This window comes from Hippocampus zosterae, chromosome 19 (genome assembly GCF_025434085.1).
Source record: "Hippocampus zosterae strain Florida chromosome 19, ASM2543408v3, whole genome shotgun sequence".
NCBI classification, from domain to species: Eukaryota; Metazoa; Chordata; class Actinopteri; order Syngnathiformes; family Syngnathidae; genus Hippocampus; species Hippocampus zosterae.
Genome location: NC_067469.1, coordinates 7999844 through 8019242, shown reverse-complemented (window position 1 = coordinate 8019242; position 19399 = coordinate 7999844). Strand labels below are relative to the sequence as shown.

General features: G+C 42.0%; 2 protein-coding genes across 5 annotated transcripts; both read left to right on the top strand.

The window, feature by feature from the left end:
• Positions 1-382: 382 nt before the first annotated feature.
• On the top strand, positions 383-3942 carry fkbp6 (FKBP prolyl isomerase 6). Of its 2 annotated transcripts, XM_052052770.1 has the most exons (8): positions 384-1096; positions 1560-1677; positions 1768-1857; positions 1926-2128; positions 2528-2647; positions 2890-3087; positions 3641-3750; positions 3859-3942. In XM_052052770.1, the coding sequence occupies exons 1-8, from the start codon at positions 1034-1036 to the stop codon at positions 3920-3922; spliced, it is 966 nt and encodes a 321-aa protein (XP_051908730.1). In that variant the 5' UTR covers positions 384-1033; the 3' UTR covers positions 3923-3942. The 2 variants fall into 2 exon arrangements, with proteins under 2 accessions (XP_051908731.1, XP_051908730.1); XM_052052771.1 differs by lacking the exon at positions 2528-2647 and having other exon boundaries at positions 383-1096.
• Positions 3943-4647: 705 nt separating this feature from the next.
• On the top strand, positions 4648-18162 carry arhgap18 (Rho GTPase activating protein 18). 3 transcript variants are annotated; one of them, XM_052052736.1, is made up of 18 exons: positions 4648-4812; positions 10454-10631; positions 11470-11593; positions 12020-12102; positions 12260-12409; positions 12897-12960; positions 13222-13340; positions 13563-13634; positions 13720-13813; positions 14219-14310; positions 14399-14476; positions 14570-14729; positions 15584-15666; positions 16092-16298; positions 16409-16543; positions 17273-17397; positions 17493-17548; positions 17792-18162. In XM_052052736.1, the coding sequence occupies exons 1-18, from the start codon at positions 4778-4780 to the stop codon at positions 17878-17880; spliced, it is 1944 nt and encodes a 647-aa protein (XP_051908696.1). In that variant the 5' UTR covers positions 4648-4777; the 3' UTR covers positions 17881-18162. The 3 variants fall into 3 exon arrangements, with proteins under 3 accessions (XP_051908696.1, XP_051908694.1, XP_051908695.1); XM_052052734.1 differs by lacking the exon at positions 4648-4812 and adding an exon at positions 5520-6109; XM_052052735.1 differs by lacking the exon at positions 4648-4812 and adding an exon at positions 7582-9951.
• The last annotated feature ends 1237 nt before the right edge of the window (positions 18163-19399 follow it).

Sequence of the window (19399 nt, the reverse complement as noted above, 5' to 3'; positions counted from 1 at the left end):
TACACAACATTAGATGTCAAATAAAAACCCCCTCTTGTACAAACAACCCGATACTTTTGTAAATGAAAAGAAAAATTTGTACAGCTCTACTATTTTTGTATTGTTTCTTAAACTGAATCATTTTAGGTGGTGGTACACTATACACATATTCTGACAGGAAATATTCATTCATTCATCTTCCGTACCGCTCGATCCTCACTAGGGTCGCGGGGGGGGGGGGGGGGGGGTTGGGGGGGGGTGCTGGAGCCCATCCCAGCCGTCTCCGGGCAGTAGGGGGGGACACATGGTAGGGGGACACCCTGAATCGGACACAGACGAACAACCAGCCACGCTCACACCTAGGGACAATTTAGAGTGTTCAATCAGCCTGCCATGCATATTTTTGAAATGTGGGAGGAAACCGGAGCACCCGGAGAAAACCCACGCAGGCCCGGGGAGAACATGCAAACTCCACACAGGGAGGCCGGAGCTGGAATCGAAGCCGGAATCGAACCCGATACCTCTGCACTGTGAAGCCGACGTGCTAACCACTGGACTACCGGGCCGCCCAGGAAATATATGAATGTTATATTATTATATGCTATATTGTGATTCATTTGACTTATGTTCAGGCAAATGCTTATCTTGCAAACAGTGACAATAGTCCATATGGTGTTTTAAATTTTACTTTATTGTATCTATCTATCCCTCAAAGGGAAAATTCAACGTGAATTTTTCGTGTGTTGGTTCATGTATTTTTAATGAGGAAACCTCATTTTACCCGTCTGAACATAATTACGTCATCAGTATAGATCAATTTATATTCCATTGAATAAAATTGCACAGTGTCACTCGTGTTCCGTTTTCCTCATTACTTTTTGTTGTTTTACTTTTTGTGAAAGTTTTTAACACACCTTTTTGTAGACACGCATCTTTAGCGTTTCTGGGTAGTTCACGTGGCTCGCCGTCCAACGCGGTATCGAAAGCGTGTAAAAAAGTGGCCAAAAGAAATACAACTTTATTTTGGAAAACGACCTTATTGTCAGCAGTAAAGATGTCGATGAACGGACTACGAAAGCTTTTCCAGCGCCTTGTCAGAGATGAGGAGCCAAATCTGGTGAGTTGTTGTCTGTTAGCTATATATATAAATATACATATGCTAACGAAGCTAACCTTTGAGTAGTCTGTAGAAATTTAACTAACAGTTTCTATTACGCCATTTCTATCCTTGAAAAGTTATTTACGTGCATGCATGAATACCGCGAATACTATAAATTTTCCGCGTTTTACTTTCGAATTTAACGAATCTGCCATTGTGTGAAAAAAATTCCATCACCCTGAACTGAATTGTAGACGACAACGTCTGCTCCATCGTGGGAAAACTAATTTCAAAGCTATATAAAAAATAGACAAAACGAAAATTACAATATTCTCACTTATTAAAGTAGAGTAATTTTTTTAAGATGGAAAAAAAATCCTTCAAATTGGAGAAACGAGAAGTGTTGCAATAAATAGATTAATCGATTTTTGTGTCTTTTTTTTGTGTCACTAATTGCTTAACTGTCTCTGTGCCTTCTTAGAGTCCATTTGACCGCCTACAGCAGCAGATGGAGGATATCCTGGGTAATGGAGGAATCCTCAAAGAGGTGATCTACCCTGGATATGGTCCCCCTGTAACCCAAAGTGCTTCAGTCTTGAGTAATTATTACAGTACTGATCTTTCAGTGAGTCCAAACTGTAAACGGTATATATTTTTTTCCAATGATTCTGTCCTGTGTTTCTCCACAGTACATTACTCCGGCTTCCTGGAATATTCTGACCTGCCGTTTGAGACCACTACTCACCTCAAGCATCCCCGACTCATGAAGCTGGGTAGAGGTAGGGTCATAATGAGTGAGAATGTTGTGGCTTGTCAACTCTAAACTCTGTGGCCTTGATTCGAACAGACGTGACTCTGATGGGAATGGAGCTCGGCCTGCTGACCATGCGCCAAGGCGAGTCCTCCCGCTTCCTCCTGCAGCCGCGTTACGCCTACGGAGACATGGGGTGCCCGCCGCTCATCCCCGCTGCTGCTCGCGTTTTGTTCGAGGTCAAAATCCATGATGTCCTCAACACAGGACAAGTGGACGAATTTGTCCAACTGACTGCGGTAGGGTGCAACAGCGTGTTTCCTGCACGTTAAACGGCCGCGAGAATATTGTATATTTGTAAGTGGGTTTGATGAAATAATTAATAGGATGGTCGATTCTAAAAGTATTCATGAGTCGCACCCCTAGTCACAACTCCCCAGCAGTAGTTGTTGTTCTTCACAGAGGATAAAGAATATTTGTCAAAGAGAATTGATATATTGTTTAAAACAAGAGAATATAAACAAAATGTCATTCTTGTTATCTATCAATAGAGCGAATGCAAAAAAATTCAAATGAAATCAGAATGGATTTTTCTAACTCAATAAATAATTGAATATTTTATTTTTAAGCTTTTCTTGTTAACGTTTCTTATTACTGTGGATGCAGTTTGCTTCACACAAAGATCTTTCGGTCTTCAGGAGGAGCAGAATGAGTGTCCATTTTCCAAGCTGATTGAAGTGGTCAGCACGCTTCGTACTTTAGGCAACAGATGCTTCAAGCAGAGTCGCTACGAAAAAGCCAAAGAGCATTACAAGCAGGTGAAGGTGACATTTGAGTGGACTTTTTGATTTTTATTCTTTTTTTTTTTTTTGCTAGAAAAGTACTATTCTATCAGACGGGGATTTGACGCCACCTTGTGGCATCTCTGGTTGTTTAAAAAAAAAACTGGTGAGTGTAGTTGTATCCCTACAGTGGTTTACTTGACTTTATACTTTAATGACGATAAACTAAAACATGACATCACTTTACGCGACATCATGTTTTCGTGTTTTCTGCACAGGCGTTGGAGTTGTTGGTCAACAGGGAGATTCCCAGCGATGCCGAACAGGCCGAGATCCAGGCGGCGCTGCTGCCTCTTTATCTGAATTTATCCTTCGTGGCGCTTCGTCTGGAGAGGCCGCGGAAAGCTCTCAAATACGCCAAGAAGGCTCTGGAGATCGACTGCGGCAGTACCAAAGCACTTTACCGCTGTGCACAGGTCAGACTTTGTTTCCGTGTTTTAAAATTGGTAAACTTTTGTTCAAATATGAAGAAAAATATGCCCTTAGTCAGCAATCGGTGGACGAAGCGAATTTTCTGTATCTAAAATTGTTCTTGAAAGATAACAAAAAATTTCGACCCACACCAAGATGGATTAATTGGCCGTTTAATTTAAAATATGTATACAATTAAAAAAAAATCTTTATTGGTTCCTTGAAGTATGCAATAATAAAGAAGTGAGTTCCAGACAGAGCATTTTACTGCTTTGCAATATTTTCCCCGACAGTATTTTGTTTAACATTCCTTTTAAAAGAGCAAATATCAGATTTTCCTCCATCTCCGGAGGAAACACCTTTTTTGTTTGTTTTTTGGGGTTCTCCAGCCTCCCACGTTCCAAAAACAAGCATGTTGGGTTGAATGAAGGACTCTTAAATTGTCCACCGGTGTGGGATGCGAGTGCTCATGCTTATTTGTCAACGATGTAAACGTCGCTTAGCAAACGACAGACAAAAATCGATTCGTCTGTTTGAGCGCACTGTCGTCCACGGCAGGCGTACGTGGAGCTGCGAGACTACGAGAACGCTCACGGTTGCCTCGTCAAGGCTCGGGACAGGAATCCTTTTGACAGCGACGTCACCAACCTCCTGAAGACCGTCACAATGTAAGCAATTTTTTTTGGATCTGAAGCTTTCAGAAAACGGAACAGATTTTGGAAAACGAGTCGAAATGTTTCGATTCTCATCCTCGGTTGGCTGCTCTCGTGTCGCAGGTGCTACAAAGACAGCTTGGATAAAGAGAAAGACGTGTACGGCAAGATGTTCCCAGGCTTATAAGAGGCCGCAGGAGATGGTAAGATACCCCTCTTTAATTTTTTTATTAACATTCCAATTGTTGTCCGTATTTCGCATCATGCTGAGTGAAAATGTTTACGTCCGTTGCAGATAATCCGAACAGTGAGGAGCCACCGCAGAACCAGTGAAATGGGGGTCTTATAAACTTTGTATTGCGCCTCTTGAGATGTCTCGCAAATGTTCCCTCGCAGAAGTGAATTGTTTTTTTTTGTGCCCCCCCCCAACCCCCTCTAAGTTGGTGCCAAAACACAAATAAATCATTGTTGTGAAATCATAACCGCTGTGGTGACGAGTTCTAACCACCAAACTGCTGTGAAACCAAAATAGCAACGCAAAGGGGGACCACCGGCGTCACAAGTCGGTGCAAAATGTTCATTTTTGGACTGTAAATCCAGTGGCCTATTAAATTTGGGATTCCCCTGGATTAGGTCATACATCATCATCCAAACAGTGCAATATTTAATAGATTTCATCCTGATAGTCTAACTGCAAAACCGCTTGTTATTTTTGGTTCCACGAGAAGATCAAACTAGTGTCGGGCAGCTCTCGGTATGATTCAGTCGTCTTCCACAGCACTCAGTGCGCTCTTAATGGTTGCGTGAAGATGGAAGAGAGCGAAGAGTGGAAAATTGAAAGGGAAAGAAAGGAGACGGGCAGAGGGAGAGAAGGGATGACATCGGATCAGAAAAGGGGGGAGGGGCAAGAAGCAGGACAATCTGATTGACCTCTCTGGCTAATCGACTTGTGTGTGTGCGTGTGTGTCTGTGTGTGTTGACATCATCCCGAGAAAGTCGTCTTCGGTGAGAGAGCCAGCACAGTTGGGCGCAGGCGGACAACATGGTGCCCAGACTGGCTTTGTACCTTCACCTCAGGTAAGTTGCACTTTTTCTCTATATGCGGATGCACTTGTGTTCAACCATTTTGGATCCTCGTTGTGCTTTGCTACTGTTCTGGTCATTGTTTCTTTGCTATGGTTGACGCATCCTCCTTGGTTTTGGCAGCGTTTAGGAGGAATGCATGTCCAAATTGTGCAGGAGTGTCCTTTAAAAGTGGGGCGATTGCTTCACTCCTTACCTAATATGGATGTGAACGTCAACAGGCATCTTTCGTGTATACACTTTGGAACCTCATAAACCTTTTTTTCCCCTTTACACTCTAATCGGAAACGAGTAAAATATGTCAGTTCTTTTTAAGTTGGATCAATGAGGTTTAGAAATACGTTTTCTGTAAATTCTTAACGTTTTTTTATTTATATTGGTCAAAATGTGATTAATGGAGACATAGGTCACAAAAGAAATTGACTCCCTGCCAGGTAATTATAAATTAATATTTCATCCTATTCAGTTATTGTTTGGATGTAAGTAAACAATAAGCACACAAATAAAAGTGAAGAAAATAATGGGGAAGCGATTCGACAAAATAGGAGAAAAAATTAGCGAATGAAATATTTTACATCGACAAGTAGTTTTAATTTTTCCCACTTTTGTAGTGAAATATTTCGAAATCCCACTGGACCGAAATGCATCATTTCAAACCACGTGATCTATTCCAGCCCGTTCATTGGACAAGATGCGTTTGGTGCCGATGTAAATGCCGGACAAACAGTGCGAGGAGAACATGAGCTGCCAGGCAGTGGAAATTTAAAAAATCGAACTCTCTAACTTATCTCTGAATTATATCGTAACATGACATCATGTATTATTTCAAGACTCGAATGTCGAGAACTGCAGCGTTGTGTCTTTCGGTTTGCCAACCGCGGCCGGCAGGAGTCACCCTGACTTCAAACTTGTATTTTGAGCTTCCAGCCAATAGCGCTGGCGATCCAGCCCCCTTTACACTCAACGACGTCTAGCCCATGTCTCGATGACACACTTGTATTCGAGTGGAAGACCAGGACGCTAAAGGGAAAAAAGTTTGAGCACAGGATGCGTCGGTAGCGTTTAGCGCGGCTGGACTGCGTACACTCGCGATGGAGGGTCGCGCGGACGTCATATTGTTGGTAAAATAGATCCGAGAAGCAGCAGCAGCAGCGGGGGAGAACATGAGTCGGCAGCAGGAGACCCAGGGAGTGGTCTTGACGGGTTACCACAGCAACGCGGAACTCTTGGCCCAGCCTGGACTGTCTATCGCGTGTCCTCCGAGTCGAGAGAACGACCCTCAGGCCACCAGGTGGGATTCGTGCTTACGTTCTTTTTCTTTAGCTGTAGCACCGTGTTACTGCTTGCTTATGGAACATCAGCAACAAGCATCATTGGTGAGTCATTCCTCTTAACAGTTGACCGCAGCAACTTGTTAAAAGTTGCAAGACAGCAAGTCCTCTCCCTGCCTACTGCCTCGGGCAATGTATTTCCTTTGAAACTTCCGTATCAGCAACTTTTGTCATACACACTTGCCGCTTCAAGTTAGTTTCAAGGACAAAGATTGTCGAGCCACGATATCATAGAAAAACCGAACGTTTTGAGTCATGCGAATGGAAGCTACTTCAGGGTCGGGACGGCTTTGTGGAATGCACATATTCACCCCGTGGAGTGTTGAGTGCAGAACATCCATCCATCCTTTATCCAAGCCGCTTATCCTCACTAGGGGCTCGTAAAAGCACTAGATCCCTAAACATGGACCACATCACAGTCAGTTCTGTGCTCGAATCCCGGCTCAGGTTCCTCTGTGTGAAGTTTGCATGTTCTCTCTTACAGATTCCTCTCACATTCCGAAACACTCATGTTAAGACGCATAGAAACCTCCAAACTGTTCACGCGTGTGAATGTGATTGGTTGGTTGATCACATTAGTTTGTGCAGATGTACCTAATAAAGTGGGCGGGACATATTATGAGCACATCCCAATTATATCAGGCAGGCCGGTTCCAAGGTCATCTGTAAAGCTGTTAAATGAGTAACAACCAGTCCGCAGATACATGACGTATAGTCATTGAGAAAACAATTTGGAGGTAAAATAGGCCCTGTAAATCACATGAGACCTCAGTTCAGCGAGCAGCAGTTAAGGTAGACCTATTAAAAGACACCAAAACACTCTTTAAAAAATATTCCATCATGCTTGTTCGCACTTAAAATTTTCCAGAAGAGGCCCAGCATGCTTGCTTCAATTTATTTTTATTTTTTTGTAGCTCCCATTTGAAAGTTTTCAGTAAAGCAGACACACAAAGCAACAACAACAACAAAAAAAAGAATGAAACTGCGCGTTTAAACACCAGAATGTTTAACCACACCACATAATTTGGCTTGATCAAAGTCAGCCATCTTTAAACCTAAAATGCTATCAATTTTTCAGTAATTTTTAACCTGCAAACATGCAGCGGCTTCAACGCATGGAGCAGCAACACATACAGTGGCTTAAAAACAAAAAACATAGGCAGCCATAAACTGGTCGGGTCTTGTGACCTCTGCGCATGCATTCATTCATGAATGCACCCATGCGTTCTGTTTCTTTCTTTGTTGTTGTGACTTGCTCATTGTTTGTGTCACATGATGATGCGCGCGATAAAGGGGAACACACAGTAAAGTCTTTCAGCGTGATCCAAATTTGCCAATTGGTCACAGGAACTAAGTCTGTTGTGTACTGCTCCAAAAAGTAAAGGGAACACTTCAAGGGCGTAATGTAACTCCTAGTATTCTTTTTTTTTTTTTTTTTTTTGAGCAATGTTTATAACGACCATCCAGAGACTCTTATTTATAAATGACTTGTTTACGCGTAGCGGGCATGGAGCTGGCTTTGTGTGTTGCATGTGTGCGCACGCGCAGGCATATGTACACTTGTGTGTGTGTGTAACCGTACTGTAAACTCTTGAGCGAAAGTCCAAATGGCCACACCTGCCTTTTAGTGTGTGTTAACACGATGTGGAAGTTTTCGATCGCCATTCCTTTCATTGTTTTAGCTGCGCCACAATGACAATTTTTACGACATTAGAATCCAAGTTGACCTCTCTTCATCCGAAATGAAATGGAATCCTAATTCATGTCATTGCTAACCACGTGTATACGTGCCGTGTTGTTATCTATGATGTCAAAATGACTGCCGTGGAAAATGAAAGAAATTAACAAAGCTAGCTCCGGTTTTGTATGTATGTGGGTGCATGTGTTCCAGATGGCTTGTGCCTCAAACCAGCAAAAAAAAAAAAAAAAGCGTCACATTACAGCCTGCCTTTGTCTTGCCTCCCACAGTACGTGTGCGGCACGCTCATGTGTGTGTGTGTGTGTGTGTGTCCTATTTTTGTGGTCATTGTTTCCTCTGGAAATGGCAAGATTGGCAGAACGTTTTTGCAGATGTCCAAGAACATGCCAGGAAGTTGAAGTTCAACTTTTAAACACTTAGTTTTTTTTTTTTAACATTATCCTTGAAAATAAGAGGCCGACAGATGATTTGATCCTAGAAAAAAATAATAATAAATCTGTCTGGACTGTACAAGCACGTGTACTCTCCATAACAACCCAGGCTAAAACTTTTGCTCCTTTCTTATTGAGGCACGACTTTGTCGCCATCTTGTAGCTTCTTTGGGAGGTTTACAAGCACAAAAAAAAGATGTAAAAGGTGAGTTTTTAAGTGAATAGTTAGATATAGGTTCAACGGGGGAAAAAATTGATACCGTAGCGTTAGCTTGGATATAGTGTAATGACGTCATAATGAGCAGATGTGCCTGTCTGTGTGTGTGTGTGTGTGTTATGGAAAGAAAGACAGGCGGTCTGTCTTCCAAGAGAGGACAGCTGGCACCTGTTCATCTGAACGGGAACAACACACACACACACACACACAATTCGTTCCAACCACATTAAAAAAAAAAAAAAATCACATTAGCCAGTGCTGGTATCCCTCATATTCTGAACCATCGGTTTGCGAATGACCATCCTCGTCGTTTCCAAACGCCGTCACCTCAGCAGAAGTCTACCAACACACACTGGGGTCTTTGAGATGCACTCAAGTAACCCTTCGGGCACCTGTTTTTTTTTTTTTGAGCGCTCGGGTAATGAAAGGAAGGCAATGAGCGCGTTTCCACATTTCAAAATAGCGCACTGCGTCACATAAAGAACAAGCGCGCAAATGTTCCCTGTGTGAAAAGAGGCCCTATTGTCTTTAACATCACGTCATTGACCACAAGTGTGTCACGTTGCTTGAATGGACCATAAAACAATTGTTTTCTGTTTTGGGGATCGTTAACTCATTCAGTACCAGCCAATCTAGACCAAGTCTGAAAAGACGTTTAAAAACGTCTTTGGGAGTGAATGAGTTAATGAACAACAAAAAACCCCATTAAGGAGAGAAATACAAAAAAAGAGGACAGAAAACGGTGTCCTAAGTCTTACGATGGTCCCGATGTCCGCGGTTTCGATGCATACATCAATCGCCAGTTTATTTCGCAATAAATAAATTATTAGGGAGTCATTGATTGAATTGGTATGACTCGTTGGTTGTTCCTTTTATTAATACGGGATGTTAGTTGTTTTTTGTTGTTCAATGACGACACGCTGTGTGGCCTGGTGGTGCCGTGAATCGGTAACGAGTGTCCGCTCTCGTCAATTTATTGTTTGGGTGGAGGATCTGAATCACTTCCCTGTGGACAAACTCGCACGTGTGTTTACGTGCTTTCTTTTTCTTTTTTTAACGTGTGCTTATGTACGATTTATGGCCATGTCAAACATTTATTTGTGTATTTTTTTGTGGGGGCTTTTGATGAAGTTCAATGATTAACTCCCACTGTTTGCTCATGTTCTGATCGTCAGGTGGAACCGCCACTCTGGTCCACAAATCTCAACACGAAGACATTTTTGTCATTCCTGGCTAGGCATGCGTTACATGAAACGGTTAAAAAGGGGGTCGGAATGCGCGTTGTCATGTAAGGTAGGAAGTCAATCGGCAGTGGGAGGAGAAGCTGATAGGAGATCAGTAGAAGTAGAACAGCGGCTTGAGGACAAATCCAGTGGAAGGCCGAAGAAGCTTCGAGGCCAAGGTGAAGACTTGCGTGATGACAGGAGGGGCCAGATCGTTGCTTTGGGTTCAACTGTAGGTACACATCGCTTCATTTTTAACTGTCACAAGTTCAACAAAAAACGGGGTGGGGGTTGTATTTTACTTATTGACAAACGAACTGGCCCGTTTGTCCCTTTTCAAGCGTTTTTCACATTCTGAAGCTTCTGACCTTATTTTGTGGTATCACATCATACCATGCTACCAAATCATAACTGAGGAATGCTTGTTGGGAATATGTTGTGTCAAGCATGCAGTCCTGGTTTGTCACTTGTTATGAAACCGAAAAGCATATTGAGGTTATCTCACTTTCTGTTGTGACCGTGAATGGCTACAATCTGTTATGATGCGTGAGGTCTATCTATGTTATCACTGCGCTACTAAACCAGGGTGCAAAGTTTAAGACAATTCTTTAAAAGTGACTATCGGTCCAGAGATCACAAGTGACAGTTTGACCTCCTTAATCAGGATGAATGGTGTAGCTATGCTCAAGTGCCCCCCCCTCACCCCCACAACTTGGTGTGTTTTTGTCCCGCAGCCGAAGGACGGGCCACTACAGCGTCCAGCAGAATCACGGTGCTCTTCCCGAGGACAACCCAAGTGCGGAGAGCCAGCAGCCCAGGCCTTCCGTGTGCTCCAACCCTGGCTCCAGCCCCAGACGCAGTCCTCATACTAGGTTGCGACCGCGGCCGCCATGTCAACGCTGCAACTCCCAGGTATACGCTCTTGTACCGAACCATAATCTGTTCCTCTTTTAGTAGCACTGATCTAGCCCAGCGATGTGAGAAATCAGCAGTGGTTAGTTCAACTATTCCATCGATGTGTAGTGACAGAACAATACTGTATATTTTTCTGTGGAGTGAAAATAATAGGTTGAAATTGATTCGACTTAATTGTTTTAAAACGCAAACAGAAAAAAATTCTGGTACTGTCACTAAACATTTTTAAAGCCAATTTACCGTATTTTCCGCACTATGGCTACAGGAATGCACTCTGGAATATAAGGTGCACCTTCAATGAATGGCCTATTTTAAAATAGTTTTCATATATAGGGTGCACCGCATTATAAGGTGCATAGAATAGGAGATACAATAGAGGCTGCGGTTGCATTATGCAACCACTAGATGGAGCTACACTAAAGGGAAAACTATACAATACAGCGTTATTTATATAGAGCTTTCACAACCACTGCAGCTGTAACAAAGCGCTTTACCGAATAGTTAAAACACTACGTCCAAGAAATCAGAATATTGATCCATTTATAAGGCGCAACTTTTGAGAAAATTGAATGCTTTTTGGCACGCCTTAAAAGTGCGGAAAAGACCTTTTTTTCTCGCACTTCAGTTTTTTGATATATTTTCATTTTATATTTTTAAGTTTGATCGATAAAAGCTTGCGCAAGACATATTTTACTATGCGTTGAAATGTATAATTTTTAAAAAATAATTTAAAAAATCATATATATATATATATATATATATATTTTTTTTTTTTTTAAATACAATTTTATAATTTATAACATGGATGGATTTTCTTCTTGGTACCTTTTCGCAGGACTCCTTGGACGAGCTGGAGATGGATGACTACTGGAAGGAGGTGGAGAACATCAGTCGCTCCGCGGAGAAGGGGGGCGGCGAGGGTGGAAATGAGGAAGAGGAGCAGCAAAAACACCCCGACGGTGGGACGCGTGCTCAGCTACTGCTTTTGTTTGTGGACATCCATGTTTTATTTTGGCACTTTTATGAGGGTTATTGCTCCGAGGAGCAAACGCATTCTTCCAGATTAGTTCGAACTTCCTCTTACTGTATCTGTATGTTGTTCCTCTGGTCGTTTTTCAGAGCTGGCCCATTTGAAATTTCATAAAATTAGCACAGAGAGCTTAGCGATGGAGTTCCTTACTATTCAAAGTGGGGTCATTTTAATACGTACCTTGGTTGGTTCTATCACTCAAACTATTTTTTTTAAACATTCTGACATTCAGAACCCCGAAATGTCATATGTCAAATACTTATGTGTGACTAAGCTGCTGTCATGGAAAGATGTCTAATCGTGTAAAAAAAAAAAAGTTCAGTTTGTCATATTTTTAATGGCCTGTTTTTTCCAGAAGGTGAGCAGGAGGAAGCGTGGCTCACGGAGGCAGGGCTAGAGCGATTGTTTGATGGTTCACTGGCAGCCGACCAGGAGCAGGTGTCAATCAAATCATCTCGCCCTCATACCAATTCATTAAATTATGTTTTAAACCTAATTTCTACATTCAAATCATTTTGTCTGTCATTTCTGTACAATTCACCTGTACATCACGGAACAATAATTTACTGAGCTCTTAATTTGTGGCGCTTGACAGGAAGAGGACAGTGCCGCGTTTCTTTCCACACTGACTCGAGCACAAGCGGCAGCGGTGGAGCGGCGGTTGACCTCGCTACACCAGACACTGCGACGGCGCAACCGGCAACCCCTGCCCGACGTCCGGGATATATTTCGACTGCCCGAAAAGGTCGGGACACACTTGCAAACACACTCAGTGCATTGTCATCATTAATGTTATAAGATATATAAGAGATCCTTTATTTGTCTCACACTGGGGAAATTTACACCCTACAGCAGCAAGAATGTGGGAAGAAAGAAGAAAAAACAATATAATATACTGTACATGTTACAAATAACAAAACAATATACAAGTTAATATACATGTAAAGAACAAAACGGGGGGGCATTGAAATGATCCTTGTGGCACACCCATGTTAAGATGTGTTGAGTAAGTAGATAGATTTTCATGATCCGAAGTGTCCCCTGCCTCTCAGCATCTCGGATAGGCTCCAGCTAATCCGTGACATGATGACAAAGTTTACCATTTGTGATTTACTCGAAAGCGCTTCTAGTCAAATATTTACAATAGACTGTTTTAACAGAGAGGTTAATATATAAACATAAGCAAGCAGGCACCAATCTTGAGCAGGATTCCGCATTTTGTCCCACCGCAGGACAAAGAGCCACGTGAGGTCCAAAAGGGAAGTGAGAGCCCGCCAAGTGACGCCAGCTCAACCGGTAACACGCACACTAATGCATTACGGTCATGACTCAGCTCCACAACAAAAGTGTTCCACGCATACATAAACGTAGCATACAGCAGCCTTAATGCGATTGCTTTTAACCGAGGGGAAAATTCTCAAGTGTTCCCAAGCAACTCAAAAGTTGTTAGTAAAACATTTCAGATGTAATTGTGCCTCTTGACATACTCGGACACTTGTATTTACCGCACAACTTGTCTGGTAATGTTCCCGAAAATGTCCTCCTTCCGCCTGACAGAACCGGAGACTGTCATGAACGTGGACGTGGCGTTCTCGGAGCAGGCGCTCTCTTACAGGGACAACCAACCTCGCCTCATGGTCAAAATGAGCCCCAACTCGCCGGATGATAAGTTACCGGTGAGACGTGCTCTTTTCGATGCCGCTTTATCGTTGAGCTGCCACTGATAATACACGGGCTCAACCTGAAACACTGTTTTTACGAAACAACCTCATACTACAACTCTTCGGGCCTTATAATGGAGATTTACTGCAATAAGTGAGGGAACCCTGTATTTTAAAACTATTCACTTTCAATGAAATTATTTTTCGATACTAAATAAAATATATTGTCCTCGCTAGAACTTCAGGCTTCTCAAAGATAAAACCGGTCAGACCAGAGTTGGGCATCTGTCTCTGCCGGATATGAAAAAGGTAGGTACCACCCCCCAAACAATGAAGCACACTCACGATTGAAACCATGCGAATATCATCATGTCGTCTTATTGCGTCCTACCAGGTACGAAGGTTCGCGCTGGTGGAGATAACGGCTCTTTTCGACACGGGCGGCATCGATCTGAAAGCGCACAAGGCTGTCAAAGTGAAGACGAAAGGTACAAATTAGATTTTACGCCCAGTCCAACGAAATCTTGCAATTGTAGCTACCGTTGATGTTTCAATGGCCATGGATGGATAGCTGCCATCTTGGTAAATGATAGGACACATCCAACGAACTGGATTATTATGCAATTCAAAATTCAACTGTGGTGACTGAAATTCTCACCATCCTGCTCATTAAAAAAAAAAATAAAAAAATAAATAAAAATAAAGAACCTCGTTGCGCCTATGTTACAAGACTAAGAAATCATGTCCGGTTTCTAGGGCCACCTTGCACAATGGTGGATTGTTTTCAGTTAAAAAAAAAAAAAAAAACTTTGAATCTGCTCAAAAATTGCACAAATACTGTACGGTATATCCACAAAAACAGCAACATTGTGCTGAATTGTTTTTTAATCTAGAAAGCGGTTTGTTTGGGGTTCCTCTCGTCACTTTACTGGATCAGGACCAGCGCAGGGTAGCTGGTACCAAAGTGCCTTTCATCCTTCAGAGGGTGAGCACGCCCGCCTCCTTAATTCACTCTTCATGTGGATGGCATCAATCCGGTGCGCACATGTTGAAACGTGTTCTGTCCTTTGTAGCTTATCAGTCATATCGAGGAGGACGGATTAGACACAGAGGGCCTGCTTCGAATCCCCGGCGCCGCCACAAGAGTCAAGGTAGACAATTGGAGTTGACATATTTTTACAAGCGACCATCAACACGCCGGTTTGGCCAAGCGTAACTCAACCGCCGGTTGTCCTGCGACTCAGTCTCTGTACCAGGAGCTGGAGTCTTGCTTCTACGACGGCACGTTCCCGTGGCACCAGCTGAAGCAGCACGACGCCGCCAGCCTCCTCAAGTTGTTCATCAGGGAGCTGCCGCACCCTCTGCTGACCGTCGAGTACCTCAACGCCTTCATCGCCGTCAACAGTACGCGCATACCAAACTACCGTATTGGCCCGAATACAGGACGGTGTTTTTTGCATTGAAATAAGACTGAAAAAGTGGGGGTCGTCTGATATTCGGGGTCTAGATGTTATACCCATTTACGACGCTAGATGGCGCCAGATATCATTGAAGCGAATGCTGAACTTGACTTCCCAGGCCAAAGCGAACCCCTGTCACGAAGAATAAAAATAGAAAAAGCAGTAAGAAAGAAAAGAGAAGAAAATACTAGGAGATAACACAAAATGAGAAACGTTGCGACAATCTGGAGAAAAGTGGGTCAAAGATCGGCTAGGTTAACCATCAGCTGAGAAGTTATGATGTCATTTACATTTCAAAAACCAGAAGCCATTCATTTACGAATGTGATTGCACTTTTATTTACATATTTAAATGTTCAGGTATTAAGATTTGAATGAGGCAAAATAACATGCGTTTTCTCTCAAATAAATTGTTAGAATCATTTGTTTCAGATGTACTGTAATTATTTTCTGTTTAAAAAATAATTTGGTGTTCAAAAAGTCTTTTTTCAAATTTGAGTCTTGAAAAAGAGGGGGTCGTCTTATCATCAGGGCAGTTTTATATTCGGGCCAATACGGTATTCAGGAACTTGAGGTGGACGGAAGTATTGGGACATGGATGTATTTGTTCCTTTTTATGAGCTTCCTCCAAGGTGGGAGGGGGGGGGGCATAAAAATAGTCGAGGCGGACCTTCTTGAATCGCTCAATGAAGTCGTACACCGGCACTCTCATCCATATCTCGTACTGTATGGGTTCCCTCGGTATGAGCTTTACACAGTGCACTTCCTCCTCCCTAACATGTGTTGTTGTTTGTTTCAGAGCTGCCCACCAAGAAGCAGCAGCTACAAGCGTTGAACCTGCTGGTCCTCATGCTTCCCGAAGCCAATCGGGATAGTTTGAAGGTAAAAACCATTGAAGGAGATGAGCTGTTCACAATGGAAAAAGTGAGGTGGTGGTGGTGGTTCAAATCACACTGCTTTTTTTGAGTGTCGGGGGATGTGGTTCTTACCTGTGTGTTTCATGACACACATTGTTGCCCATTTTGTGGCTTTAGTTACAGTTTTTCCCCAAAACAGCGATAAGCAACAAATGATTTTTTTTTAAATTATGATTTTTTTTTTTCATGATTGGCAATTTTTTGAGACTTTCACTGTATCCAAGTTCCACAAATACCATATTGGTCGTGTTGTCTTTTTTTATTTTTTATTTTATTTATTTATTCATTTATTTTATTTTTTGCACGATTGGAGACTTTTTGAGACCTTTTCTGTGTCCACAAATGTCATATCAGGTTGTTTTTTTTTTTTTTTTAATTGTCCCTCATCAGGCGCTCGTGGAGTTCTTCCAACGTGTGATCGAGCACCAAGCCAAGAACAAAATGACCCTGAACAATGTCTCAGTCGTCATGGCGCCCAATATCTTCATGTTCAAAGGCTGTCGCTCAAAGGTCACGGAGCAGCAGGAGTTCTCCATGGCGACCGGCACCGCCAACATTGTACGGCTGCTCATTAGATACCAGAACCTCCTGTGGACTGTAAGACTCCAAATGACCTTTAGTGTGTTGACCACTTTTCCTGTACGTCAATTCCTGTACGTCAATTTGTATTTTGTGTGTGTGTGTGTGTGGGGATGGGGGGGTGTTAGATCCCCAAGTTCATCCTGACGCAGGTCCGACAGCAAAACATGGAGAGCCAGCGCAAGCAGAACAAAGAGCGAGCCATGCGAAAGCTGCTGAAGAAAATCACCACAGACAAACCGCCGGAGAGGGCCGCCCCTGAGGTAACTTTCTGCATAAAATGGCCCGCCAGTTATAATAATATCATCTCAGAAAATGTCTGATTAAATATATTGAAAGAAAAAAATATTACTAGAATCACTTAAAAATCGTTGTTTAAAATGGAGAATTTCAATATTATATATACAGTATGTCAAAGGAAAGACATTTACAAATCGAAATACTGTCTATACGAACAATTGTTTTGAAGGGCACAATATCAATAATTGGCGAATTGTTTTTGATCGATTGAAATGAATGCATTCCCTCAAAATTGAGCTTTGTTGAGCTTTGAGTTATAAGAGCAAAATAAACTTAAGTACAGGTAACCTAAATGTAGAGTAGTGGAGAACAGTGCCATCTAGTGGAAATGAATCAATGTACTAGCGATCGTTTAAAAAAAAAAGTTTGAGATGAAATTCTTTGTGTTCCCGTCATGTAACCGTGAAGTTGAACAAGAGATTCTCCATATTTTTTTCATTTTATTATTCAATTTCATTTGGTATTAAATGTATTTTAATCGTTGAATTTAATGTGTTGGTGTATTGTATTATTTTATTAACATTCAATTTTATGGCATACTACCTTTTTTAATTTATTTATTTTTTTTACTAATTACGTTTTTGAAAAAAATATATATATTTATTTATATATCTATTAACTTGTATCGCCTATAGAAGCGTTTTTTAGTGTCAACAGGATAAGGCCATCACCATTTCTTTTTGTTTGCCAAGCCCGAGAGCGCGCAGGGATTCATCCGCGTGCAGGCACCGCAGTTCAGCAAAGTGTCCATGGTCCTGCAGCTCACCGAAGACCTGCAGGCGGCCGACGTCCTCACGCGCTTTCTCAGCCAGGACAGGTCCTGACTCCGCTTAATATTCCATCTCACTTGGGTGCCCAAACCGCCGACAACTACGTTACTCATTGCGACTTACTTTCTTTGTGCATGCATAGCGCTGTGGAAGTGAAGCGAGAGGACTTGCGTCTCTATGAGATTGGTGGAAACATCAGTAAGTCCAACTACTGTTGTACTCGCGTTTAAATGCGGTGGAAGCTCAAGTATGCACTTAACTCATTCAGTAACAGCCAATTCTAGACCAAGTCTGAAAAGACGTTTAAAAACGTCTTTGGGAGTGAATGAGTTAAATAGACAACACACACATCCATTCTTCCATTTTTTTTTCTTCAATCTATATTTTCTATTCTATTCCTTCCCTCCAATTAAATTGTTTGCCTTTATTGCCCCTCCCCAGAGGAGAGGCGTCTGGATGGGGAAACCTTCATGAAGGACCTCTTCCAGCTCAACCCCGCAGCCGAGTGGGTCATCAAAGCGGCACAGTGAAAAGGCTCCTCTCCATCCAAGTTCTTCAACCAGTTGTCTGCTACCCGCACAGTCCCACCCCCAAAGCCTTTTAAACCACTTGAAGTGTTCGGACTGGGTGCATGTATTTGATTTAAAAAAATGACACTTGGTTTATATCCCGTGAAATGTTCATATTTAAAGCAGATTTATAACCACTAGTTGTCCTCTTCACTGCCTGGATGGTACTCAAGAGGTTGTGGATGGTTTTGAGCAATGACCTGCATAATCTCATAAGCAGCGAGTTTGACCCCCCCCCCCCAACCCCCCCCCAAAAAAATACGCCACAAATAAGTAATTCCCCATCCTGTGTTCTTATTGCTTGTTCGGCTGCCTTCTTCAGACTTCATACAAAGTGGCCGCACCGCAGTGCAGTTTTTGTGTGCCACTTTTGATTGTGTACAGTTTTCACAGCCTGCGCCTTTCCAAAGCTGTGATGTTCGTGAGCCTTGTATTACTTGGTTTCCTGTGATTTAAAAGAATATATTTTTTTCTCATAACTGCTTTTCGAATGACCACTACGGCAGCATGTTAATAAACTTAAAAGTTAAGTACTATTGTGTTAAGTTTGTGACTTACTAGTTACGTTTTTTGTTTTTGTTTTTTTTGGGGGGGGGTTGGCTTTGCCTTCCTGTTCTCTTCTTTAGTCTCGTTTTCTCAGACCTGTTGTAAATGTATCTTCCCATACTTCCTTTCATTTCCTCCCTTTGTGGCCTTAAGCCTGTTTTTCTGCCTGCCTCCCCGCTTTCCTCCCACCACTGAGCTGCTTTTCTCCTTCCTTATTTTTAACAGACCCTCTTTTTAGTTTCCATAACACTCTTATTTGTTCTGCTTCAGAATCCACTTATTGTTCTTGACTCAAATTATTTGCTATTATTCACGGTATGCGTTTTTCCTTGAGATATTTTAAAATATTTTAAGTAAGTATTTTTTCTTCCAAACTGACTACAGATGTTCAACAGTTCGTGAAAGTATTTGACATGTCTTAATCGATGGTGTCAAATCCTCTTACGTCACTTCCTGTTTTGGTCTAACTCTTTTTTTTAATTATTTTGTTGCCCTCTGCCGGCTACTCAACAATCTACGTGTAGGTGATAAAATGCCAAAGAGTGAGTACACGTGTCACTTACCTTGGCGGCGCATGAAAAAAAGTTGAATTCGAGCATTCCTGGTGTGTACTGAGACGGATTATTTTCTATTATTTATTGTATATTATTTATTTCCGTTTTCAAGGAATTCTGAAAAAAAATCTTGAACGTTAATGTAAACGATCAATCGACTTGTGTACGTTTTCAACACATTGCACGAGAACATTAAAGAACATGGACAAAAATAAAGTTAATATAAAGTTATTAAACCCATGCGTCCCTTTGGCCAAGTTTAACGATAATTTATTTTGTGTCATTAGACATTTTTTTTTCTCTTTCTCCTTTCTTCTTTCTACATACATTCTTGCTGCTGGAGGCTGTAAATTTCCCCATTGTGGGACGAATAAAGGATA